Raw genomic sequence first — 26,469 nt, 5'->3', positions numbered from 1 at the left:
GCTTCAAAATATCATTGGACCACTACTCATCATCATTCATCAACAAGATCCTTCTTCACCGCCGCACAAATATGCGTCACTATTATCCATTATGTGGCGGAATATTTCAAGTGATCCCGCAGCGCGGATTTTTCATCCCCATCTCTCACTAGTCCTCCAGTATAACAACGATTGTCTTTCATATTTCAGTTCATCTCACCCATTCACTATTCTTTAAGCTTCATTACAAAATCAAAATATCTTCTCCAAACAAGAAAATTCATCGTCGTCGTCGGCGCAACAGGAAACTAAGGCTCATCCGAAGCCGCTACCCTTCTCAACCTCCCAACCTAGCATGACTCGCAACCCATCCTCCCCCCCTTCCCAAAAGCTCGCAGCCCTCGTAGCCGAGATCACCAAAGCAGACCTCTTAGATCCAGCATCCCTAGGACTGACCTTCAAAGATGCAAACGTAATCTTTGTCAACACCGATTTCTGGGAACCCTAATTCGGCTCCCACGCTCCCCTAACGACTCCAGAAAGCGGAACGATGTCCAGCAGCGAAGCAGCCTTCGATCGCGAGGTCTCGCACGGCAGGGATGTCGCAAGCGCAGCAGCCAGGGTTGGGAAATCGTTGGGACGATTCATCTACTCGACACTCGGGCCCACGAAGGTGGGTTCTTGAGGGAAGTATCTGCACTCCTACCACTGGGAGCCGAAAGCCGCCATCGTCTCTTACATCGAAGCCGAGCAGCCCGAGTTGACGCGAAGAACGTCGTTTACCTACCTTGGGGCTTATACAACAAAACCTCTTTTCACCCCGCGCTTCGACGAAAGGACCGAAAGTGAGTGTTTGCTCTGCCGATGAAGAAGGAAGGACGCATGCCCATTATTGATCCTGTGCGTCTACAGGCCCATTCGTTCGCGCTCTCGTTGAAGACGAGAGTCTGGGTACGAATTTGTTGGCGTGTGGTAGCTATCTGAGCATGACTGAGATTGTGGTTTGGTCGTAGGCGATGGGCAGGGAAGGGGCCTTTTTGAAGATCAGTGCGGAGGTTACGAACAGGGAGTACGGCATTCCGCTTGAGGTATTGGATGCACCAGGGTTTGTGGGCAAGTTTGAGTTTATGGGTGGCATTGAGGGGTGGGTTGAGCCGGGTCAGTTGAAGGGGAAGGTTGAGATGAGGGGGTTTGGGGAGTGTTTGAAAGGGAGGAAGGTCGAGGAGTTGCAATATTCTCCTGGGGATAAGCAGAGAGTAACAGGTGAAATTGACACGTACAACGTTTAAAAGAAGTTCTACTTCCCCTAGGTTCGCGATCTTGCACAGTGTCCCTTTAACTAGTTCTGCAGTAGTAGGGCCTGTGACTGAGAATAGAAGCTCACGGCTTAAATTAGTTTGGTACCATATGGGTGAGTAAGTCGCTTGCAGCTTGGCTATTGAACTGCGAAGGCGGGCTAAGTGGAAAGTCAAAGTTTATTGTGATAAAACCCGCGACATATGCAAAACGAGAAACTTATCCAGCCGTGGCTATTGCTATCAAATGCAAGGTAACTCCAATGAAAATGCAGAAAGGGGAAGCGAGGAGCGGTGAAGATCCTCAGAAGAGATAGGTAGAAGTGAACCAAGTACCAGGTCAATGAATTACCAGGTCAAATTCACGTTACATAGGAACACAAGAGATTTCTAGAATTACGATAAATTCCAGAAGAGAAGCGTGAAGCTCGTAGAAGCGAGGCTAAATACGCCTTAGCGCCATAATTAAGCGAAATGTGTGCCTGAGGCTCAAGCGAATTTTCCCCCTCACAGCGGGGCCAGGGGCAAGGGGCAACGAACTAGGCCTAACTTAGACGCTCTAGCGAGTGGACTAGGTTCTTTCTTCCCAACTCAATTCCTTCATCTCTCCTACCTTCCTCTCTGGCGCCCGGGTGCCAACTCAATTTCTTGCTGTAAGCGCCGTCACCGGATAGGAGGAGCAAGGACGTGTTTCAGAGTCAAAAACCAACGCGTAGCCTTTTAGGTCTTTACCAGAAATATCCCTTCCAAATTTAATACACGTCCCTTTCCAACAGTTAGTAGTTGTTCTTGGTGCTCTAAGCCTCTTCCTTTCGTTATTTGCTGTCGGCCACAAGTTTCAAGTTCGGGTCTGGGGCGTATCGTGACCGGCCCGCAGAAGGCACAAATTGGACCTATAATTCTTACATTGCTAAATATAGAATTCCGAGCCTGAAGGAATTATCTTGAAATAGTTCCGATTTATTTATGCGTGAAAATGGCTCTTATTATCTCAGACTATCTCTCTCTAATAACCTTCTGAGATCTATAAGTGTTCCATCATTATACATTTTCTCCGACTACGTTGCGACGTTGTCACTTATATCTGCACACGACATTGATATAACTATCAGGCTGGATCATTTTTGAGATATTTGTGTCCTCTACTGTACCTCCAAGATGGAACTCTCCACTCCCATGAAGGCCACCACCATTCTCACCGTATATGCAATACTGATGTTTCTGGGCTTCGTGGAAGCAGTAGGAATGGGCTGTGATCGGGGACTCGTGGGCAAATGGTGTTGCCTCTAATTTAAGCAACGTCTACAAGGCTACAGACAATGAGACTTGCTACCGCAGCAAGGAGGCCTGGGGAGCGCAGATGGAGAACGACAACTCTTGGTCTCTGAGCCCCCAAACTTTCCAGTTTGCCGCGTGTGGTGGCACATTAATGGATGATCTCGAGCGTCAAATGAAAGAAAGGGCAGGCCAACCCGACATTGTCTGGGGCATGTTTGGAGGCAACAACGCGTTCTTCGGAGCTATTGCAAGGGCTTGTATCTACCAGCCCATTTTACTAGAACACCCCTTTGGTTGGGGTCCACCTTGGGATGAGGACTCTGATGGAACGGGCTTGTGCAAGAAAAATATCCAGCAAGCGGAAAACTTTCTTAACGATCCGAATGGCATTCGCAAAGAATTTGCGAGGGCCTTGAACGATATCATCACGGTTGCCCAAGATACGCAGGCCTTGAATCAACCCTTCGACCTTTACGTTAGCTCATATGTTCATTTCTTCGATAACACCACCGATGCCTGTGACCAGTGGAGTTTTGCCCACGATCGCCTAAGCACTGGCAAGCCAAAACTCGTTAAGGAACTCAGGACGATTATCAATGATAAGGTTCAGCAGTTAAATGATATCCAGGCTGACGTGATCAAGAACTACGAGATACCCCCTCGTACTCCATTCAACCCGAATTTTCGAGTTCACAACTCCCAACCCGATAGCATCTTTAACGGGCACCGTTTCTGCGAGCCGAATCACACGTTCGAGGATCAGTATTACAACCAGGACGTCTGGCTTTGGAACCTGCAGTACTATGACGAGAAAACGGGGGAAGAACAGGGTGTGACAACAACAAACAACGGCGTTGAGTTTATGGCACCCCCAGCTAGCCTCGATGCAACACACGGGTTTCAAACGGTGCTAGGGGCGGATACCAACCCCATTGCTAGCATCCCACAGGGCAATGACGCCAATACCCAGCAATATGGGTTTGGCTGGACTGCTCGGCCTTTCCATCCCAAGTTTGGCGGCCACACAGCTCTCAAAGACTTTTTCATCCAGCAAATGAGGAATGATCAGATTCCCGGCGTCAAGCCAGCAGTATCACCCCCTTCGCAAGGTCCTCCAACATCTCCATCAACTCCTCAGGGAGTGCTCGTGTGCAACGGGCTGGGGAGTAGCAAGTATGTTACCCGCGATATCGTCAAAGATAGCATCCAGAACAGCTTCTGCCCAGATGCTGTTATCAAAGGGCCAATCCAAGAAAGATACAATCAAGGCACTCCAGAAGAGGTGGTCATTACATTACAGGGTCCGAATGGGTTCAAGCCAAGTAGCGATGACTGCACAAAGTATCTTCTGGCCGTTATAACAGATGGCTGTGATAGCAACAGCCCCCAAAACCCCGCAAACTACAAGGGGGTTGGTATTGAAACAATCGGCGATATTGCGTATACGATTCAGCCTCAAGCCCTTAGACAACCGGTAGTTAAGGCCATACAGTATGGATGTGATTCAAGCTACAAGGCACAATTTAACGAATATACGGTCTGGGGCCATGGGTAAGCCAATTCTCATGTCTTCCCCTTTTCGAGTTTTTATGATCATCTTGAATCATACATCGGAAATATTTTTAAGGGTCCTAAAATATACCCAATAGAACGAATGCTGACTTCTATTGTAACAGATTTGATAGTGCAGATCATGGCGATGGACTGAAAAAGCAGTTGGGAGGCTGTGCTTTATTACCCAATACTTGGAGCTTTTCTTACGGACTTGGTAATGACGGACGTGAATGGACAGCTGCGTTTAGAACAGGAGTTTTCCAGAAAAGGTGTGTTGGAGATGCCGTGAAAGGTGCGGGTGCGCCAAATGCCGGTTGCTCAGGCTCTGGGTAAAGGGTTACTTTTGCGAGAAGCTGCATGATAGTTTGAGATTTTGAGATTTTGATATTTTCATGCTTTATATTTTTTTCTTAACGACTGTGAGAGCTTCAGCTTTTGGTTGGATTGAAAAACAGTCGCAATGTATCCTCAAGTCGTAGCTGCGTCTGCTCCCGTTACTCTCGAAACCGTGGAACTCACGCACAATGCTTTACCGACACTTGTGAGCCTCTGGAATTCAACTGCAAATAGCTTGCGCCACTTCATCTCTGTGCGTGTTTCTGGTGATCTCCGTAATGAGAGTGTCATCAGGCTCATTAACCTCAAAGAGAGACAAACCAGCAATCTTTCTTAAGGGTATGAATTTTCCAAATTCGAAATCGGGAAATGCCCAAGGTATCACACCTTGACCTACTGCTAGGGAGAATCCGAACGGTCAGAAATGATTATCTGCAACGAGTCTGCCGTAAGAGTAACACCGCATCTTAAGCTGGGTCTTATAGAACTCGAGTCCGGGTTGAAGTTATGCCTCATGAAAAAAAGTTCTGGAGAGTGAAATATTGAATGGTTCAAATCCTACTTATTAGATAAACGTTATTTATATATACTTTGGGGATAAACCCGAAACTCAATCCTTAAAAGATTACCTACATTACTGACATGAAGATGTTTCTTACAACACCTTCCCCACAACTGCGATACTTCCGAATTCCTGGTACTGTACGCAAATGTCCCCTTCCGCCACACCATACCAAATGCTCGATCAGGATCTCACTGCTTGATATTTGATACAATACGCATTAGCAAGGCACTAGTAAGTGTGAGACCAAACGGGGGTGCTGCTTTCGGGAGCTACACCCTTGGGATGTATGAATTGGCGAGTCAATTCCCCCCCCCCCCATTCGATCAGGATTCAGAAAGTTAAGCTAAAAGCAACAAAACATGATTGGAACTATCGTCTGCAGGCTTGAGAGCGAAAACAGGAGAGAATGTGAGGACATGGAATAGAATTTCAGTTGAAATAGTTACAGCTAATAATAAGACAGGGATAAAAGTATACAAGTTTGAACAAGTAGCTCAGACTTGGAAATCCAAGCCGTATGCCTGCCTACCTTGGCTCATATTCTTGGCCTGAAATTTCAGATCCCTTAATGTAGACCACTTAAGACCAGTTTCACTCTACAGAGCGTTCACAGTCTTTATGTTCTCAGGCAAGCTGGAACTAGCGAACGTGGATCGTACAACCGCGATATCGAGCCTCTTGCCATATAACTCCCGCTTAAAAAAGGGTTTAAGCGACAGGGTCCCTCCCCTGAACACCTCGAAATCAAATTGTCATCGCGCCGTCCCAATCTCCGGAAATCACATCATCGCAATTATCTGTATCTGAAACTGTTCAGATGTCTTACGTATCTTACTTTGATCGCCATCTGATACGAAACCTCAGACCCCCCCCCTATTTTCTTGCTCGGCTAAGCAGAAGCTTCCAGACAGCAGAAACGAAGTAACTTTCTGGAGTACGTGTTGATTTAGTCAATCTGTCATAGTTGCATTGGAATGTACTTTCCATTATAGCTAATTTCCTAGGACTTGAATATTTAAGATGGCAGAGGTTGGATTGAATTTTCCCATAACTTCTATAAACTCATCAGGGTTGTCTGCAAAAGGAAATAATCTCAAAATCTTCTCCAGTAGATTCATTACTCCAATCCACCGCTCTGCTCATCCGTCATTCTTACTTCTCCCCAATCTCCTCGTCCTTGTGCTGATGCAGAGTCACCATCACCCGATCTGCCATCTGCTCCTCCCATCCGGCGCGAGGAAAGCCAGTAATACACAAATTGAACAGAACGCAATAGTTGAGTAAAATACAGTGTGATGAGAATGCGAGCTCGCAAACTTATACGCCGTAAGCCCACTGCCTCGATACTCGTCGTCAAGACCTGGACTTTACCCAAAGGTTCATGTGCCCCAGCTGTGATGGCTGACAAAATGAAGCAACAGATGAAGGAAGACCTGCAGCGATAAGATTCGGCAGGACTTCTCGGGTAATGGCTTTCTTGAACCGGTTGGTGAGAATGGCAGTATATATTGTTGAGGCGATAATAGAGACAGTGGAGCGCATGGAGCCTGCCATCCCAACGGCAGTGCCAATTCCTGCTTGCGAGTCTATGGCGATGCCGGTTATGGCCAACTCGACGACTTCCATCCAACCCATTGCGAAGCAACCCAAGAAAAGGAAAGCGATGATCGTGTTTTGGTTGTCGGACGTTGTGCAGGCGCATGCTATAGGCAATCCGTCGGATTGACCAGTTGCGTGCAAGGGAGAACGAGAGCCTACCTCCGAGGAAGGTCCCCATGCAGATTGCGATCACTACATCTGTGTCTTCTGCTTCGCAAGGCGGCGGCAGAGATTTCTGCCTACTATTTGCCCGGTCTTCGTCCCACATCCCGCAACACAACACAGATAGCCTTCTTTTATCAGATCACTGGTATAAAGCGAGAACACCATAGTCGGCCAAAACCCGCGGCATATCCTTGAACAGGTGCATTGGAACCAGCGGTGCCTTAAGTGGCACTTAGGCTTTGTGAAGTACCAATTCAACGAGAGCGGAGAATCCGATAGCAATTGTAGCATTGCGTGCGCGGATTTCCAAGGGTAGTAGGAGCCATCCCATGATATGCCCATGAGGAAAACAAGGCGTCCTCCCACCGGTAGTATAAGGCCGACAAACCGAAGTCCTCGAGGACTAGTCGCTAAGTCTTCTTGTGTGCGTACTTTCGTTGAAGGAGGGAAGGAAGTAACTGGTGCAGTCTATGTTAGTAGATGAACAGTATCGGGGAGTAGTTGATCTTACGAGAAGAACCAGAACAACACAGCACTGCCACGGGCGTTGGTGGCTATTATTAGACAGTAGCAGAACTGCCATGTGTGCTAGGTGTGCTGCACGAAAGCATATGACATGGCTGGCCCAAAACCGGAGAATGGTACCGCCCCCTCGTATAATGATGCCAAGCTAACGAATCGATGCTTAAAGGCATGAGCCCACCGACCACGAAGGTATACGACAGCTGAGAAGCTGCTGCAAATCCGATTAAGACAGTTCCACCAATGAGTATGTTTATGCTGGGTGTGGCGACGCTGATAATGCATGCTAGAAGGGCCAAAGCAGACCCTACTATGAAGAACCATGGCCTGTCGAAGAGATCGGACGGTATGCTGCGAGAACTTGTCGTGAGGGTGCAAACAGAGCAACCCAGACAATGTTAGGATCTGGACCGATGTCTGCAACCAAGAAGCGTAGCTGCGAGAGCAAACCCTCTAACGCCCTTTGGACAGTCAGGTAATTGCGTTAAATAGAGACCATGTTCGCCGTCGCTGCTTGAGTTGGTAGCCATCGCGAAGATATCGGCTCGGTATGCAATACCTCACCGTACCTTGAACGGATCACTTCGAGGCCGGGTTTCAGACAGGAGAAGCTGGAAGTCTCCGTAGAGGGGAGCTCAAGAGCGGTCCCGAGCGGCGATCGTTGGCTGGTCTACAGTAATAAGCAGCGCCGATCCTGCGGCTCGCGGGGAGGAAGCTGCCCCGTTGCCCGTCCGGAAGCGCTGCTCCTCGGCGAAGATTGCACACGTCGTCTCCATGTTGCTGGAAATGGGTGGCGGTATTTCGTGGGGTTGCATTGGCGGAGGCCAGTCGCATTGAAGGCATGTCAGCGCTTGACTCGTTAGCGTCGAAGGCAATCTGGGATCTCCAAGAAGGCGGGACGGCGGTCTGTCCCAGCTGGCGTGGGTCTTTGCCGGAGCATGTGCTTCGCAAATCGCAACAAAGCCAACAACTACCGTACTTACGGAGCACGTACGGAGGTGCCGTAGTACTAAATAAAGTATGCTCCGTATCCGTATCTGCACAGCTCTCGGCATGCATGCACCGAACGGCACGGCACGTTCTCGCCAAGGCACATAGGCACATCCATGCCGCGCCCAAAGAGGCCTGGCATGGCTTGGGACTGGAACTGAGACTGCAGACCGTGGGGTTGGAAAAGTCACTCCGCCCTTCCGCCCTTCCCAACGTGGGCCGGGGCGGCGTGCTGTACAACGTGGGCTCCAAAAAATGCTCCGCACCCGTGTTTCATTGCAGCGTCGGTTGGCCGACAGGGGATTCGCGGGGAGGGCGGGACCTCGCCACGCAAGGCAGCCCGTTGGTGGACAGCTCGGGAGCGCAGTGGGGACCGCCGGGGGAGGCTCCTATTGGTCCTATCAACGTCCAAGGAGAAAGCCGCTCACAAATCAGGTGTTGGGTTGCATCGGCAATGAAAATGGGAGGGCCAAATACGGTGAAGGGAGACGGAGGCCTTCCTCTGGCTATGTCGTTGGCTTATATAGATGCACTCCACTCTTGAAACGCACGACAGGCGCCGTGTGCTACTGCAATCTTCTCTCCCCTTCCTGACTCAAGTGCGGCTCAGCTTGTGATTGAACGAACTGCCGTCACCCATGTGGAAAGCCTCGATATGTCAACTCCTGCGGTCAAACATAGCGCTGGGAATTCTCCAGAGTCTGTAGATCTGACCAAGCCGAAGCAGGCCAGTCGATCAGTGTCCCTTCTTACCCCGGAGCAACTGCAGCGAAAGCGGGCTCAGGATCGTGAAAGCCAGAGGCAGACCAGGTACATCCGCTGATATCATTCTTGCTCCGTGGAGAACGAAAATCTGACTGAACACAGAGCTCGAGTAAAACAGACAATTTCGGAGTTAGAGAAAAGAGTGGAGGTCTTGACTCGAGAGTTACAGCTCGCAAGATTAGAGAATGCCTCGCTTCAAGAGAAGAATCAGCTTGCACCGCAAGGCGCAATCCCCTCCATGCCACCCCAGCAAGCTATTACCCGCCCAGAAGACTTTTCAGAGGGGACTGCTGCGATTATGGATGTCGTGGTGAGACGAAACGGCCAGCAACCGCAGCAGTGCATGTCAATGGGCTCGCAATATTCAAGTTCGTTGGTTGTGACGGGTCAGATATGCTCTGGTATTTACTCCATCACTTTAGCACATCATTAACTAACAAGTTTATGCAGATCCTGGACGCCAAGCAATAGTGGACCCAGGTCTCTTGTACTTGTACGATGATTACGAGCAGCAGCCGATGTCTATTCCGGTTTGGGATGCCAGACCAATTCATTACTCTGCGACAAGCAGGTTTGACAAATTTTGGCTCGAGCTGATCGAGAGTATGAAACGCAGGAATGCAACCGGAGCTAATGCTTCAGAGTTTACGAATCCAAAATTTCCGCATGTACAAGCGCTCTTAACTCCCCAGAATTACGCCGCCTCATTTCCTTTAACGACAGCGATTGTCTCGGTATGTTGTTTGTTAACCTCTTGTAGTTGAAGATCACTGACTTTGACAGAATGTGATCTACGTCATGACCGTGGAAAGTCTTCCTGAGCAAGTAAGTTCTCCAGTCAATTGTTGTTGTTTTAGGTAGTACTGACTTTGATTAGATTGCTATCTTGTACGTTATGTGCTACATGATACGAGTAGGTGAAATCAACTCGTATGCATTCCAATTTTAACAACGATAACAGTGGATGATCACTGGCAGCGAAAACGACTACTACGAAATGCCAGACTGGCTTCGACCTACGGCTGCTCAAACAGTCACTGCTCATCCAGCATGGGTCGATGTGATACCCTGGTACGCCCTCAATTTCCCTTCTTTCTTGCCGCCTACTAGAACCTAACTCTCTCCAGGCCAAAATCTAGGGACAGATTATGTCGAGATAGTTATTACCACGACAAATACGAAGCATTTAAAAATGCATGCAATGAAACAATTTCTGTCAACTGGCCATATGAACCAACAGATACTCTAATTAGAAACTCGGCGACGGAATTCACTGTCAACCCAGTCTTCATCACACATGTTCGAAACCATAGTAACTGGACTCTTGGTCCTGGATTTCTTGAGAAGTGAGTCGTAATTGAGGAGAAAATTGCAGATCATTCTAATAATATGTAGATATCCAGACTTCGAAGGCGAAGTCAACATTGGAAAGCCTCGTGAGGCGCGCCCGCACTGACAAATAGTTATTCGTTGCTCTAGAGAACCGACAATTGACGTTGAAGATACCTGAAACGGATGCAGAGGAAACAATCGGGATACTCGATCGGGGCAACAGCGTTGGACAACACTTCTGATTTGATGGTCCTATATTTCTGCAGCTCAATCGGGAAAACCCCACGCTACGAGTTCACTCGTAAGCGCCCGAGGCAGTCGACCGAAAATGTCGACTTGCAGCGAGGACCGGACTGCCCAGCACCACATGAGCCCTTGTTGTGGGGCAATTTCCTTGCAACCTACTTACCATATCGATTTGTCGAATATATACGGATATCATCTACTTCAAATCCCATGTTCCCCTGGGCAGGAAATCATGGGTCTGGTTTCTGTCCTCAACGAGAAGAGCCGAGCTCAGACCTGGCAAACATTGGGGTGGCTATTGCAGCTTTCTTGGCAACATCTGTGAGTAAACTGTGGAGGATTACAGGCAAGACTGAGCAAACTACAGATTACGATCTGCATAGTCTATTATGTGGTTTACAGACTTTACTTCCATCCATTGTTTAAATTCCCGGGTTCTTGGTATGCCGCGTTATAAGATGTAAGGATCCGAGCTTTTGCAATATGGAAAATATACTGATATGATGAAAGTTTTTCTCCTCACACACCATCATCAGTGGATACGGACATCAAACACTAAAAGCTCTGCACGACAAATACGGTCGGTCCTCTTTCCTTCATCAGCTAACTCCAGACTGAAAATCCATAGGCGAGGTGGTACGCGTTGCTCCCGACAAACTCTCATTCTCGTCCGCCACAGCATGGAAGGACATCTACGCGCAACGCAAATCGGGACCCAATTTCATAAAAGACCACAAGTTCTATACCACAGATGACGAGCAAGTCTTCACTTTATCCCCTGTCCTCCAAGTCTAACCGAGAAGCAGTTTCCGAGCGCTGCATATAGTAAACAACATTAACGTTGAAGAACATGCTCGCGCGAAGAAGTGCTGGTACGTGTATGCCTTCAGAGGACTGCAATGAGCCAATTGATTGCTGACGTGCCCAGTCCCACGCTTTCTCCCCAAAAGCTCTACTAGAAGAGGACATCGTGCTCAAGTACGCCGACATGCTAATGGTCGCCATCCGCGAAGAATCAGCTAAAGGATCACTCTACTTCAACGATTGCTACAACTGGGTGACCTTTGATGGTATTCCCCTCAATCCCACTCCGTGTCTATCAATCCTGATAATCCTCAGTTCTCGGTGAACTCTCATTCGGCGAACCCTTTGGTTCTGTCGAAGCTAGAAGGCCTGATGAATGGATCGACACGGTACTTCAAATGGTAGTCTTTATCGCCTGGTACTCTGCTCTCTACAAGCTACACCCTGTTTTCTCATCCTTATACTCGTACCTCATCCCTCCGTTCGTGCGCAAGGCAACAGTAAGCCATGTCACGCAATCCAAGGCCAAGATCTTGTCACGAATGGAGGGAGGAGAACGGGAGGATGGAAGGAAGGATTTCTACAGTTACATCTTTGAGCTAAGGAAGGAGATGGGGCTTCATGAGTGGCATATGGCTGCATATTCGAATGCAATGATTATAGCCGGGAGTGAGACGACAGCTACGGTGATGAGTGCGCTTACGTATCATCTTTGTCGATTACCGGCCATATACGACAAACTCAAGCAGGAAGTCAGGTCACGATACAAGTCGGGCAACGAGATCACGAGCTTGAGTGCGACGTTTCCGTATTTGACGGCGGCCATACATGAGATTCTGAGACTCCTCCCTCCCATTCCGTTTGGGATGCCCCGAATTGTGCCGCCAGGAGGAGACACGGTTGATGAGATGTTTATCCCTGGAGGAGTAAGCTGCTCTTCTCTTCTGGTTTGATGAAAGATGGAGCGAGAGGCGGATGCGTGAGACAGACCACAGTCAGCGTCCACGCCTGGTCCTTAACACACAGCGACAAGAACCTCAAAGATCCGGATAAGTTTATTCCAGAGCGATGGTTAGATCCAGACAACACCGATCAACGTGAGGCCAGCAATCCGTTTTTACTTAGACCGCGGGCGTGCATTAGGCAGAAGTGAGTCTTTCCCCTCCCAGCTTTTCCCCGAGACTATTACAAGCACTGACTGACGCGTTACAGCATGGCATGGATGGAAATGCGAATTTTGATCGCGAAGATGGCGTTCTTTGATTACGAACTAGTCGATGATAATCTAGACTGGGAACGGGACAGCCTAGCTTTTATTTTGTGGCAGAAACCGGAGTTGTGGACAAAGGTTATATCAAGGAACGTTGACTGATATATGTGATTACTCTCCGATCTTTGCTTGATTCGGTGGTGTACAATGTGCGTGAGTGGAAAGCTGAAGGTTTGGTGGAGTGGTGCAGTACATTCTTTGTTGATTCCGAATTCGGGAGTTTGTCTTTATTGGCATTGTTGCTGTTTTCGGAGAGCTTTTTCCGTTGACGAATGCAGATATAATTTGATTCTTTGTTCTCGTGGCCATGTATTATTCACGGCTCGAACTCTCAATTGTCTTCACTCTATTGTCTTGCTCGTATTGATCTTTCTGAATTAGCTATTCGCAAATTTTGAAATGTCCACAATGCCTCCAAAAGAAGCGCTTCCAGGGGTACCAGCAACATGCCGTTCGAAGAATTATGATGGAACGCTCATTGAGGTCGTGGTCGGGGATATAACGACCTTTCAAGTTGATGCCATCGTCAATGCAGCCAACTCTCTTCTTCGCGGAGGGGGTAGAATCGACCGCCTGATACACGAAGCTGCAGGTCCAGGACTACTAACTGAGCTCTCCCGTCTCTACCCCGGAGAACCTGCCGGAGAAGGAGGCTACGCCTACCCCACTAGAGCTCACAACATCCAAACTGCTCAAGACATCATTCACGCCATAGGGCCGTTCTGTAATGCAGGCCGAGAGGAACAGGCACGTATGGACCTTCATGCTGCATACTACAACTCTATGGAGCAGGCGATGGCTCTCGGCGCTAGGACCATTGCATTCCCTGCTATCTCGACAGGAGCTTATGGTGTCCCGAATGATTTGGCTGCAATGATTGCCATGGAGGCGGTTCGGGAGTTTCTTGACAGAGAGGCAAATTGTTTTTTTCAGCCAGTTGTGTTTCTGATCCGGCCCGAGAATAATCAGGAGGATCTAGACGCGTACAACGACAATCCCGGGTAAGAAGGTGGCCAGGATGATGGCCAGCAAAACGATGCAGGGAATGGAGATGGGAACGGAGGTCAGGAGCAAGGTAGACCAGGAGAAGATCCAAGTGACAGCGAGCCAGACAACAATACCGGAGGCGGGAACAACCCCCCTCGCAGCTCCCATCACTCTTCAGGAGAGAGTTCTCTGGATAGAGAATATACCGCGTCCGACTACGGATATGACAACGAAAGTAACCACGAAGATAGCGACGAGGATGGGCACGTGGCAATGGGTGTTGTACTAGGACTCGAGAACCCCCGAGACCCATCACCTGTCGATATCACCCTATCAGATAGAGAAGTAGATTCAGATTTTGCAGCGTACGTATCCAACGATTTTAACCTTGTTAGGGATGCTGATTTCTCTAACAGTTCGGGCACGCCGCGAGGAGTCTCCCTTGAGGAACGAGATCCTGTAATACAAGAGCCTGAGCGAGAAGATCCTGAGGAACTAGAGCCTGAGCATACAGATGCTACATTGACCATATTCAGCTCTGGCCATCCCTCTTCGGATGGCAATGAAGGAGCTGCGCCAGCACCTGTACTTGTACCAGCACCACCTCAGATGGCCCCGGCAAATGCTAGAGCAGGTAGCTGCGGTGCGAATGGCGGAGTGACAAAAGCTGGAGAACCGTGCAAAAGACTGCTAGGAAGAGACCAACCTCGTTGTTTTCAACATTAGTGTTGTTATCTTAAATAAGACAAACGTTGAACCATGACTAAACCATGGACACCAAAAAATGCTTACATCTGTTGCAATGTTTTGGAGGTTGACGACTTGATTTTTCAGCTCACGCGGGGTAAGCACTCTATATACATCTGGTATATAAACTACAGTGTACCAGCGTACACTCAGTTCCAACAACATCGTATAAAATGAGTCGAAGGAGGTTATTCGTGCTTCTTTCCTCCAGTGTCCGGAATTTCGAGATTTCAGTGGCATTGTCTCAGATATTACAACCCGAGCAGCCCATCCAAGGCTGAGAGTATTTGTGAGCTCCAGCCACGTCCTCTTTCCCCCCTAGGAAGCCAAGCAACTTAGCTCACGTGTTATGCTCGCCAGAAGAAGAGTGTTGAACTAGCTAAGTAATAAAGCTAGGGTCACGTGCTTGCAATGTAAACCAAGTAAACGATACTGAATTGACTGCTGTTCTACAGTGGTAAGTAGCCCGTATATATAGCCCTGAACCCCCTAAGTCACATGTACTAAATCCCTATGCCAGCTGAACCGATTACAGCTATACAGGGTATTCCAGCCGTACAGGGTATTCCAGCTATACAGGGTATTCTTCCTGAAAGAATACGGTCTCAAAACACGCTAAAATCGCGGCTCGCTTAGTCCAGCCAATGAGAGAAATCACGTGCACCCGCTCAATTCAAGGCATAACTTGAAGTCTTAATATAGTACTATAAGCTTATAAACTTTAAAGTAATTAAGAATTATATATGAAGAGTAGATAAATAAAAACAAAAGAAGTTTGAGGTGCCCTTAATACAGGCACATGATCGGGGATAAGGCCAGAACGCGGTGTGGGGGGTGGGGGGAAAGGTGCGGTCTCACTTGGGACCGCACCTTGGGACCGTATTTTTTTCGATTTCCTACCCGTTCACGCCCTTTCCACCGCAATTTTGTATGGGCCCCACCACCGCAGAAAGGACATTCACGACAGGAAAATTACGGTCCCAAAACACGCTAAGGGAGCGGAGATAAGGTGGTTGTTTACCTGGCCAAGGGGGGTTAATGGGCGCGTCTCGCTTAAAGTGCTATACGCGTAAATCCGATTTTTTTTCTCGGCCGCCTACGGCGGCCAATATTTAATAATATTAAGTACAAGCCGCAGTTCAAAATCACTACTAGCTTCTGCTCTTTCAGAATCTAAAGTCCTTTTGTTTTTACGATTACTCCTGCTAAAGTTATGGCTATGCAATAAGGGGGTAAGTTAGAGGGGTGCAGCGCCCGCTCCAGGGCTCGCTTAGCACCCTGAAGCCCCCGCCCTCGTGCGCGAAAGAATAGCACTTTTTGGCCGCCCCCACAGGCCGTTTTGACTGATTTTTGGTTCTAGGATCGTGAAACCGCGTGTGCGCTTTCAGAATCTCAAATTTTTAGGCCCGTACGATAATTTTTGGGGTGGGTGCGGGGCGCGGGGCGGGAGGGGTGATTGCGCGGGCGGCCGGTTTGGTGAGGGCGCAGGGGGTGGGGGGCTAGGGCGGGAAGGGGCTAGCGCGTGTAGGGGTGGGACCGTATTTTTTTGAGGGTTCAGGCTTAATTCCAGCTGGACAGGGTATTAAGCTAGTGCACAGCCCCATGGCGTTCGGTTCCAGGGCTTACTAAGCCTATTAGGGGCCTCAGGCCCCTAATTTCAACAAAGAGGTTGTTAAACGAAGCATAATTGAACTCGGCTTACGACCCAAGTCCTCGTAAATTTTTTCCGACGTTCCGACTTGCGCTCCGATCCGAAAGAAATGCGAGACCTCTACCAATCAAATATATTATTTTGTATCGATATCTCCCACGGTAATTTCCAGCCATTTCCGTTTGATGTGAGAAGGAACGAACGGAATAGCAACAAAGTCAAAGGGTGTCTATAAGGAGACCTTCAAGTGGCACAAGACTTATTGACACCAAGATAATAGTACCGCCCGATATTCTATAATTAAACTGATCCAAATCCCGCAAATATGCCCGTAATCGAGTGTGTTTCTAAAACTGAATGCCCCCGTGACCTCGCCCCAGTCCCCCAAACACCCCGCTTATTCCCCTGGTGGGCAGTCTGAATCTGCACCAACTCCGCACTCCCAGTCTCTCCATTCTTCGGCGGCAATATCGATTGACTCGATACCTCCAAAAGCAAACAACCATTACAGAGGCCATCGGCATACTATCAAAAACATATAACGTCCACGCATGCGCCAACGCATACCCATCATACCCCATCGAGTACTCCACAGCCCTAAATATGCTCCTTATCAACACCAGCACACTCATCGCATACAAAGCATACAAATTCCCTTTCCACGGCACATCTGGATTATTGTAACTCTCTGCTGTGGTGAACTTGCTGATCCGCACTTGGAAAATGACCGCCGTGATGATAAAAAGCCCGAACGAGATGACTTGGATCGCAAGAGCAGCGATAACAATATTATTCCCAACACCACATTGTTCCTTGTCACCACCATTCCTGCAGTACCTCCCTGAATCATAAATGACAACACGTCGCCGAACACGAAGGCATGGGTCAGCCAGTGCGTGCGAATCAAGGAGTGTCGTTCCCCGCGAACAGACCAAGTGATGCGACCTAACACCATGTAGATGCTCGCTGCAAACAAGGCGGGGGCGAGGAGAATGAAGAAGTTTTGCTGGATGAAGAGCATGAGTGTCCCGGTGCTGTTGTGGGCGATGCAGCGGCCGATGTATCCGATTACTTCAAGTCTTCAACTCGGAGGAGTGTGTTAGCGAGGGGTGGAAGGGGAAGAAGGAAGGGAAAAGTACAGAAGCCGTCAATGACGAAGACGGTGCAGAACCAGATTTTCGTTTTAATCATTCTGCAGGTGTGCAAGGCAGTGGTGACGATAAAGAGGAGAAGGAAGGCGACTGCTGCTGGTGTTGAGGGAAGAAATTTCCAGAGGTAGTAGACATTCTGGGACTCGAGGACGGTCATTTTTGTTGGCAATAGATGGGTTTGTGTGGGATGGGAAGTGTTGAGGAGGATGGCGTGGGAACGGCGTGTGGTGCGGAATGAGGGTGAGAGGAAGAGGAGGTCGGACCCGTTTATTGCTTCGTTCGAGAGAGAAGAGAGAGAAGATTGCGTCGAAAATTAGACTGTAGACATTCATATATAAGGTGCTTCTCCACCTTTGTTGAGCCAAGAACTTCGTATCTCAACTTCAAGTGAAGGTCTCCTGAAATACGACGTATCGCATACGGGCAACACGGACCCAAAGATAAGGACCTCTGTCAGTGTGTCACTATATGGCGAAGGTCCCTACGAGTGCCTTTGAAAATTTTCAGGGTGAGACACGAAGCAACTCATCAAAGGTCCGATGTGCTGGATGCGCCGTTCCAGACACGGATACGCGTATTGATTTGGATGTCCCCTAGACGGGGAATTCCCATTGGACGCACACTGGACTGTGAGCGCCCAATCCTTTCGTACCCATGCAGCCTAGTTTATTTTGCCTCTGGAATAGTCTTCAATAAACAAAGAACTTATATTGCTATCCAGCAGGTAGGGGACTTTGAGGTAGACTGCGAGGTAGTTGAGACGGATTCGAAGATCCAAGAACAGAATTCGGCCATGCCATCCAATTATCCCAGTACGACCCAAGATGCCGTGAGATAGAACTGATCAAGTACCCGCCGCCTTCCCTAATAAACCACTCCCTACGATGACTGTGCAATACCACCGCAAAATGAGCAAGGACAACAAGGGCTTCCGGACTGCGCTTTATAACCAGATCCATGTACTCTGTCGGTACCAAAACCGGCCAAATTGCGAACGTATTGTCCCTACCATCCGACAGCCGCTCCATATCAAAAGTCCGCTGCAAATGGTCGATGGCTGTTTCGCATGCTGTCATCGATGCATGGCCAATATCCGCTGAACCGAGCAGAGCTCGAAGCTCATCGCACTCCTTGCCAACTAGATTATCTGTTCGATTCAACGCTTCTCCAGCTTCAACAACGTGCTGAAGTTCCGACTGTCGAAGGATGCGCCACGAGTGACTCGCAATAGCACGAATTCCGCGGTGCAAATCCAGGCAGTGGATGAAACTGTTCAGGAAATTACTGAAATCATCATTTGGGCCGCTGACAACGTCGCACAGGGAGTGCATTGCTAGGAGCGAGGAGAATATGGCGATGGGTATACAGTTTTCGGCGTTGACATCGAGGTGCGAGTTGTTGAAGATCGTGAGTGCTCTTGTTTGCAGAGCCGATGCTTGGTGGTGGTAGAACTCTCGCTGGGCAGGGTAAAGAACGCTCAAATGTAGAGCTGAAAGTGCCAGAATTTCTTGCATGAGGTAGGGCGCTGATAAAGCTGCTTTCATAGTCACATCCATTGACTTCTGAGAGTCTCGAGGATCGAGCATGATGGTGTTGGCGGTTTCGGTCGTAAAATGATTGAATAGTTGGAGATGAAGCAGATTGACTGTGAAATGGTCGTCTGCACTCCCTGTTACTGAAAAATGGGCGTTTAAAATCGGTGGGTCTGGTATTCGGGGTTGTATGTTGTTTGGAGAGCGAGGCTCAACGGTGGAGGTGATCGATGAGCCATTTTGTGAAGACGCTCGTGGCGAAGCAGAAGACTGTGGAGGGCCAGAGTTCCACCCAGAAGCATACATACAGCGAAGCTGCGCTGTGTTGCATTGAATGCATGTTGGGTGAGTTTCATCGCACTGTAGAAAGAACATAGAATTAACAGGTGAGAAATCCGAATGCCGAAGGAAAGCCATGGTAGGAGTGTTCGTGTGACTCGAAAGTGTCGTTTTTTGCGTCGAGCTCAATCTTGGAAGAAGTAGCAGAGAACCATACCTTGACATGCCGTCGTTTACACTCCACGCACCCGTTCCTGCTTTTTCGGTGGCCACGACGATGCATTGTAGGAGTACGGCTACCCGTCGTGTCTGTCGGCATGTTCTGGACTGACGTATCGGTCAGCGAGTTAGGACACCCCTCTCCCGTCTTCCTGTTTTCTGGGTCTATCTTCACACAATCGATTGGCACCGAACAAGAGCGTGTAAAACTGGCAATTGGATACTAAGAGAAAGAGTGTCGAAGAAGTAACGTCTACGACGCGATACGAAGACTTTAAAAAAGGGTTTTAGTCATCGCTAATCTAGACTTGAAGTGGATTAGAGAACACTATTTGTGGATACGGTCATACGACGTACGGAAGCGAGTTCTGTGGTCTTCGGAGCGGTAGCTCCATAGAAGCCCCTTCCAAAATATATATGTTCCGGCCCGGTACTTCCCACGTCAGACTTTGGCATGAGTACGCGAAAGATTTGCTCTGTACCCACCGGCCATAAAATCTTTCTTTTGGAGAACTTGATATCTCCTGAATCGTGCACCGAGCCTTGAATAATAGGCACCTTCATAGGGCTAGAATCATAGGCGAGGTTACCCCTGAAAGCCGTAAGCCTGCTATCTTGCCCCTTGTCCGTTTCGTTTCGGGTATAAAGGCTACACTTCTCCCACGATTTCTCCGTCATTGCTAATTTCTCACTTCCTCCGCATCCATTGCAAGATGACACTCTCCATTGAATTGACATTAACGGCATCCCCCCTCCCCCTCGAGGACCACCTCGGAGTGCGGGAAACCTACTCTATTCTTCCCCGACCCTATTGGAGGAAGCTGCTGCCTCCGGCGCCTGTGGCGGACGGATTAAATCGCCAGAGTCATAAATTGGAAGTCAAATTTAGGACATTTATTAAAGTCTCGTTATAAGAAACATGCAGCTGCTTCCGTTTTTCGTCCTCTGTTTGTTTCGTTTCCTCGTCTGTTTAATTCGTCACGATGCGCAAGTCTGCGCTTCTCTCTCTCATGTCCGGGGCATTCGGTGGAGTGCAGTCTCTCGCGTTCCGGACTATTTCCCAAAGCTGTACTGGTAGCTTTACTCCCATTTCTGCAGCCGCCGCATTTGCGGCGTTGGATCCCGGGTGGAATTTGGGAAATACTCTTGACGCAACCCCGGATGAAGGTTCCTGGAACAACGCTCGAGTGCAAGCCACGACTTTTAGTCAGATCAAGGCGAAGGGATTCAAGAGCATCAGAATACCCGGTAACTTCATGCTCCATATTCCATATTTGCAGACTTATGATAAAAATATAGTGACTTGGGCATACCACTTTGTTGACTCTTCGCCAACATGGACCGTTAATGCCACTTGGATGGACAGAGTGGAGACGGTGGTTGACCAGGCATTGGCTCTTGGTGTCTCTGTGATTCTGAACGTGCATCACGATTCATGGATCTGGGCAGATGTCACAGCGTCCAATGCCAACCTTACCCAAATCGAGGAGAAGTTCACTCGTCTCTGGAGCCAGATCGGAACAAGATTCGCATGCAAATCATCCAAGCTGATCTTCGAAGCCATCAATGAACCACCTGGATCTACACAAGCCCACGGAGACGAACTGAACAAGTTGAATGACATGTTTTTGCAGGCAATAAATGCTGCTGGGGGTTGGAATTCCCAGAGGGTGGTGAGCTTGAGTGGACTAGGCATGGACACGGTCAAAACGAGCCAATTCTTCGTGAAACCAGAATTGTTCCCGAATCAACCCTGGGGGCTGCAATTCCATTATTATTCTCCATACGACTTCGTCACGTCAGCATGGGGGAAAACAATATGGGGTTCAGATTCCGACAAGGCTGCCCTTGTTTCCGATTTCCAACTCTTCAAATCCAATTTCACCAGTGTTCCAGCTTTTGTGGGAGAATTTGGTGCTTCGCCAGTTACCACCGAGCCAGCCGCGCGTTGGAAGTGGTTTGACTTCATTGCCCGCACTGCTAAATCCTTCAACTACCCCTTGATACTGTGGGACAGCGGAGCTGATGATTTCAATCGCCCAGCGAATACCTGGAACGATCCCGTAACACTTGACGTATGGTTCAACGCTGCCGCTGGAATAAACAACACACTCGCAGACAGCACGACAGATCCGCAGGCGACGAGTCAGATTACCGGTGCTTCTCTCTTCCACAAAGTTGGCGAGCCGGTCTATTCTCAGTCAGTTACGTATCTGATGAATGGCAACACTTTGACCTCGGTCAAGACCTCCGCTGGGACGGCTTTGAGTTCTTCACAATACTCGATGCCGGGAGGGACTTTGACTCTTTCGGAGACCTATCTTGCCACGCTGTATAATCTTACCTCAACGCCAGGCATCAAAGAAACACTCACCCTAACCTTCAGCTCCGGGACATCACTCACTCTCCAAATCGTGCAATACTCAACCCCCACCATGGCCACCACAACGTACAAAATCGACACCTCCACTGATCTCCAGATGCCAATAACTTATGCTGGACTCCCGGTGGTTGCAGCAGTGAAAGCCATACTTACTGATGGGTCCTTCCTGGTTGATGATTGGACAAAATATTTAGGGCCACTGCAGCAGGGACGATGGTCATTTGGTGATTGGAGTTGCGATAAAGGGACTTTCTCAGTGAATGTCCAGGGCTTACAGGTGATGAAAGCGGCGAATCAGACGGTCACTTTGACGCTGGAGGTGAGTAATCATTGATGTTTCTTATGGTCTTTGAGATAATGCTGACGAAAATAGTTCTTCCCGCGAAGTTTGGGAGCGAATTTACTGAACATTACTTTCACTCAATGACTGGGATCTGAATTAGGTTACTGTGTTGACTTGAACATATTTGCGTTAGAAGTCTGGTTAGGTTTCTAAATTTGATAAAGAATCTCGTGACAAGGTCTTCTCGCCGCAGAAATGGAAATGAATGCGGGACTTCGGCCAGAAGCGCTCACTATTTTCGGGGGCTCCCTCTTGCCGAGTTTCGGCTCAAAATTTACCTCGCTGAACCAAAGGAGTATATGCGTGCTGAACAATCGGCGCCCTGCGCTCGGGTCGGCTCTGTGTCAGTTTATGAATCATGCCTCACATTCTCCGGTCGGGAATGACTCGGCTCGGAATAGCGGTGAAACACCCACATGTGACTTGACTCGAGCCGTCTCATTATCTCAATAGGTTTAAATCAACTATATATGAGCAATGACAAGGCCTCAATGTGTGGTCTCCGCAACTGGCTGAGTCCAACTGTCTCAAATTTCAAAGATACGAAGTTCGAAAGCACTTAGAGGGTTACCCTTTAATCTCAATGGCTTGCTCGGAAAGACAGAACGGAGATTGGAGAAGTTTTTCCTTAGCAAGGGGAAAAAGAAATACGGTCTGCATAATGTGGGGTACAGGGAGACTCTTGTGGGGCACTAAAATGACGAGGCACGCCGCACTTGCGCGTTCAGTTGCTTTTCTTCTTCTGCAAAAAGCGCCGCGAGGACATGGTTGGCCTGACCAATCTTCACATGTCATGTTTCAGATGAGGCAAACCCCTGTGCATATGGAGGATGGTTCGCTGCAGAGCCGAAAATAGAGCTTCACAGGGACTGGGATGAGATTGCGTATTGGAATTTTGCGGGGTAGGTGAAGGTTGTCTAAAAGCCAATGACCGAGGGCGGAGCAGGCGGTCAGAAAGAAAGGGGCTTCAGCACCTGCGACTGCTCCCGGACTGTGTCTCCAGATTATCCACCCTCGTGAGAAGGTGGAAGCAGATGCATCTAGCCGACGATGAGGCTTTTGGAGGGTCCTTCTAGAAATCTCGGTTCTCGTAAGGACGGAGATAGGAAGCTGAAGCGAGAAGAGAAACGCCAGATTGAAGTGTGATTGAAGATTTGCGAGCAATGCCAGGCATCAAGTGAAGAAGAGAGCGACAGAAACTAGGCTCCACAACCGCCATCGACTCACAGACGCTTCCCGCCGTCTGCGAGATCTTACGCAGCAAAGGCCCCAACTACAGCACCCAATAAATGCTGATATTGCAAGTAGTACAGCTCTCGAGTCTCTTTGAATGATGATTGTCACGTGCAGAATAGCCACGTGATCAAGAATTCATGATTCTACATTGTTACTATTAGTTTTTCGGCGCATTGCTGTATGTTTCCACTGCCCTTAACAGGATATGGATTTTCTGTTTAATAGAAGTTACCAAGAAAGGCCTTCAGTAATTGACTGCCCCCTATCATACGTTCGCTAACTAACTAATCAAAGGCGGTAGCTCTTAAAACATGTCAGGCAACGGCTGCCTAACTAATTCTCAACAATACCTCAAAGCGACAACACAATGCTAGTCTCAGTCCCTGCCCCGGTTCACTGATCCACAGTTGTTACTCAACAGACCTTGCCGACTCTCCTCGACGAGAGTAGCTCGTGATTGTCAACTTCGAATGTGGGACCTCCTCTAATTGCATGAAGCTTTTGCCCCAACGGTCTCTATCCACTGCACTATATTCTTGATATAATAAATTTATTGTCTCCTCAGCGAAGTCGTCTCCAATGAGCAAATTACCTCATATTAGTGGGCCTCACGTAATTCCTCAGACGGGGTTGACAGTGGTGGTGGACCCGAAGGAGCCCTTTCTGGAGTAAGCCCGTGAACTCAGCGCTTTATCATTGTAAAATAGGCTCACTGACTATGATAGCATCATCTTTGTACACGGGTTTACTGGGCATCCTCAAGAGACGTGGACTCAGAAAAAGGCTAGTCCAGAATCGTCCGGGTCGAACCAATTTGCCAAATATCAATCCGACACCTGCGAGCAAGCAGCCAACGCCTCCCAGAAGTCCGAGTGTGTATTTTGGCCTCGAGATTTGCTGCAACACGCCGTGCCCAACAGCCGCGTTTTTACCTACGGATACGACAGCCACATCAAACATCGTTTGACAGGACATTTGAATAAGAGCACGGTTTATGATATAGCGGGAGATTTCTTGGTCTCGCTGGAAGCTAATCGCCTACAAGATCCGTCTAGGCATCTGTTGTTCATCGCGCATAGTCTCGGAGGCATTGTCGTCAAGGAAACCCTCCGCAGATCGAATCAGGCTCCACAAATAGGTTTTCGCAAAGTTTGCGAGTCAACTGTCGGGATAGTTTTCTTTGGGACACCTCATAGCGGTGCTGATCCCCGGAATATTCTTCATAGCGTCACGGAGAAGTTCTTTAAGGCCGTTGGTATTCAGGTGAATGAGCAAATTGTGAACACGCTTTTACCTTCCTCTGAACGCCTGCGAGAGCTACGAGACGAGTTCATTCCAATGGCTCTTGAACGTGAATGGACCATTCATTCTTTTCAAGAGCAGTATGGACTTCGATTGCTGGGCGGAAACAAGGTAGGTTCCGCTGCCTATATTCATTTCTCAGCCTTGTCAAGGCACAGGCTAATATGGGTCCTATCAAGGTGGTCGAAGATACGTCATCATATCTAAACGCCCCGACCATTGAAGTAGCTGAGCACATTGGACGCGACCACAGGGAGATGTGTCGCTTTTCTGGACTTGAGGATATCGAGTACAAGAAGGTTGAGGCAGCGATCCAGAGAATTGTTTCTAAAGTTCCAAGATCCCACGAAAAGGAAAAGCCCACAGAGCGCCCTACAACTAACAATGCTTTCGAGATAAGAAAGGAGCAGAGAAGACGTTTCCTATGGAATTCCTTAAGGTTCGACCAAATCAACGATTGGAGAGCAGACATCCAACGAACTCATGCAAAAACGTGTGAATGGTTTCTTCGGAGCTATTGCTATCTTGATTGGATCGACTCCAGTAAGGTCAACGAACATACTGGTCTACTTTGGATTAAAGGAAAGCCTGGGGCCGGAAAATCGACACTTATGAAGTTCGCCCTTTCCCAAGCCGAGAAAGTAATGGGCGAGGAGGTTGTTCTCTCTTTCTTCTTTCATGCACGTGGTATAGACCTACAGAAGTCAACAGTTGGCTTGTATCGTTCTTTGCTCTGGCAAATCCTAGCGAGATTACCAAGTCTTATATATTGTTTCGACTCCGCAGGATTGGTCAAGGATGATATCAAATACGATACCAAAGATGATATAAGGCGTGATATTGAGCATTTCGATTGGAACAAGCCTCAATGGAACCTCGAAATGCTGAAGGATCTGTTTGAAAAGGCTGTCCTACAGTGGAGTGTGATGCGCGTGCGCACCAATCCAGTTCCTCTGGTTTGTTTTATTGACGCTCTGGATGAATGCGAGGAGAGCCAAATTAGAGATATGGTTGCGTTTTTTGAACATCTTTGCGAAAGAGCTGTCACCTCTAATATTCGGTTCCGCGTTTGTTTTTCTAGCCGACATTATCCAAACATAAAGATGAATCGTGGATTGGACCTGGTCCTAGAAGGTCAGCCAGGTCACAGTCAGGATATCACCAACTACGTCAACAGCAAGTTGGAGATTGGCCACAGCGGGTTAGTGGAACAGATTCGACAAGAGCTCCACTATAAGGCATCGGGTGTGTTCATGTGGGTCGTTCTCGTTGTTGAGATGCTGAACAAGGAGTACGACGCTGGACGCATTCATTCACTTCGAAAGAGACTGAGGACGATTCCCGGAGATCTCCACGAGCTCTTTCGCGATATATTGACAAGAGATGAACTCCACCGCAACGAATTACGCTTATCCATCCAGTGGGTTCTATTTTCGAGGCGTCCTTTAAGTCCACATGAGTTATATTACGCCATTCTCTCGGGTCTCGGAGCTAACGTAATCGAAGACCTTGCAGCGGAGGAGATAGAGATTACCGTGGGAGATATGAAGAGGTTCATCTTAGATTGCTCGAAAGGTCTTGTGGAGGTTGTATCATCGGAATGCCAAACAGTACAGTTTATCCATGAATCAGTAAGAGACTTTCTTCTCAGAGGAAAGGGACTCGCGGAGCTTTGGGCTGAGCAGGAATCTGACTTCCAAGGATACAGCCATGACCTTCTGAAGCGATGTTGTGTTACTTATCTCGCCACGGTTGATCCCTCGGTCTTGCGACTACCACTAGAAATTCCAGAATCGGTCGTCACCTCCAGAAAAAGACGATCTCGTCCACCTCCGCCTCCACCTCCACCGCCACTTACACCGCCACCAACCTCAATTTCTCCGCTTATGGGAGCTTGCGACGTTATTCACAGGAGATTTCCTTTCTTGGAGTATGCCGT

The 26,469-nt window shown here is 48.5% G+C and overlaps 8 protein-coding genes across 8 annotated transcripts; 6 read left to right on the top strand and 2 right to left on the bottom strand.

The window, feature by feature from the left end:
• Positions 1 to 2,724: 2,724 nt before the first annotated feature.
• On the top strand, positions 2,725 to 4,107 carry K444DRAFT_641457 (uncharacterized protein; the record flags this gene model as incomplete). Its single annotated transcript, XM_024884625.1, has 1 exon — positions 2,725 to 4,107. One exon carries the CDS (start codon positions 2,725 to 2,727, stop codon positions 4,105 to 4,107), a length of 1,383 nt encoding a protein of 460 aa, XP_024739979.1.
• A 4,642-nt stretch (positions 4,108 to 8,749) lies between these two features.
• K444DRAFT_327482 (uncharacterized protein) lies at positions 8,750 to 10,606 on the top strand. Its single transcript, XM_024871925.1, has 8 exons — positions 8,750 to 9,093; positions 9,151 to 9,449; positions 9,499 to 9,782; positions 9,832 to 9,873; positions 9,926 to 9,961; positions 10,010 to 10,119; positions 10,176 to 10,394; positions 10,444 to 10,606. Exons 1-8 carry the CDS (start codon positions 8,939 to 8,941, stop codon positions 10,502 to 10,504), a joined length of 1,206 nt encoding a protein of 401 aa, XP_024739978.1. The 5' UTR covers positions 8,750 to 8,938; the 3' UTR covers positions 10,505 to 10,606.
• A 252-nt stretch (positions 10,607 to 10,858) lies between these two features.
• K444DRAFT_641456 (cytochrome P450) lies at positions 10,859 to 12,802 on the top strand (the record flags this gene model as incomplete). The annotated part of the gene is made up of 8 exons (XM_024884624.1): positions 10,859 to 10,947; positions 11,029 to 11,076; positions 11,163 to 11,206; positions 11,255 to 11,388; positions 11,555 to 11,696; positions 11,746 to 12,356; positions 12,419 to 12,579; positions 12,643 to 12,802. The coding sequence occupies 8 exons, from the start codon at positions 10,859 to 10,861 to the stop codon at positions 12,800 to 12,802; spliced, it is 1,389 nt and encodes a 462-aa protein (XP_024739977.1).
• A 375-nt stretch (positions 12,803 to 13,177) lies between these two features.
• Positions 13,178 to 13,618, top strand: K444DRAFT_511963 (O-acetyl-ADP-ribose deacetylase; the record flags this gene model as incomplete). The annotated part of the gene is made up of 1 exon (XM_024873483.1): positions 13,178 to 13,618. A coding segment is annotated over one exon (441 nt), but the record flags the coding sequence as incomplete, so codon positions are not given.
• A 2,767-nt stretch (positions 13,619 to 16,385) lies between these two features.
• Positions 16,386 to 17,393, bottom strand: K444DRAFT_641455 (uncharacterized protein; the record flags this gene model as incomplete). Its single annotated transcript, XM_024884623.1, has 4 exons — positions 16,386 to 16,508; positions 16,565 to 16,845; positions 16,923 to 17,156; positions 17,225 to 17,393. The coding sequence occupies 4 exons, from the start codon at positions 17,391 to 17,393 to the stop codon at positions 16,386 to 16,388; spliced, it is 807 nt and encodes a 268-aa protein (XP_024739975.1).
• A 556-nt stretch (positions 17,394 to 17,949) lies between these two features.
• Positions 17,950 to 19,330, bottom strand: K444DRAFT_641454 (uncharacterized protein; the record flags this gene model as incomplete). The annotated part of the gene is made up of 2 exons (XM_024884622.1): positions 17,950 to 19,128; positions 19,265 to 19,330. The coding sequence occupies 2 exons, from the start codon at positions 19,328 to 19,330 to the stop codon at positions 17,950 to 17,952; spliced, it is 1,245 nt and encodes a 414-aa protein (XP_024739974.1).
• A 706-nt stretch (positions 19,331 to 20,036) lies between these two features.
• On the top strand, positions 20,037 to 22,268 carry K444DRAFT_556582 (glycoside hydrolase family 5 protein). The gene is made up of 3 exons (XM_024876753.1): positions 20,037 to 20,514; positions 20,539 to 21,968; positions 22,023 to 22,268. The coding sequence occupies exons 1-3, from the start codon at positions 20,250 to 20,252 to the stop codon at positions 22,074 to 22,076; spliced, it is 1,749 nt and encodes a 582-aa protein (XP_024739973.1). The 5' UTR covers positions 20,037 to 20,249; the 3' UTR covers positions 22,077 to 22,268.
• Positions 22,269 to 23,593: 1,325 nt separating this feature from the next.
• On the top strand, positions 23,594 to 26,354 carry K444DRAFT_584688 (uncharacterized protein; the record flags this gene model as incomplete). The annotated part of the gene is made up of 3 exons (XM_024877883.1): positions 23,594 to 23,896; positions 23,954 to 24,641; positions 24,710 to 26,354. Coding segments are annotated over exons 1-3 (2,421 nt in total), but the record flags the coding sequence as incomplete, so codon positions are not given.
• Between the last annotated feature and the right edge of the window lie 115 nt (positions 26,355 to 26,469).

This window comes from Hyaloscypha bicolor (genome assembly GCF_002865645.1).
Source record: "Hyaloscypha bicolor E unplaced genomic scaffold K444scaffold_52, whole genome shotgun sequence".
Classification (NCBI taxonomy): Eukaryota; Fungi; Ascomycota; class Leotiomycetes; order Helotiales; family Hyaloscyphaceae; genus Hyaloscypha; species Hyaloscypha bicolor.
This window is presented reverse-complemented; position numbering and strand designations above follow the sequence as displayed.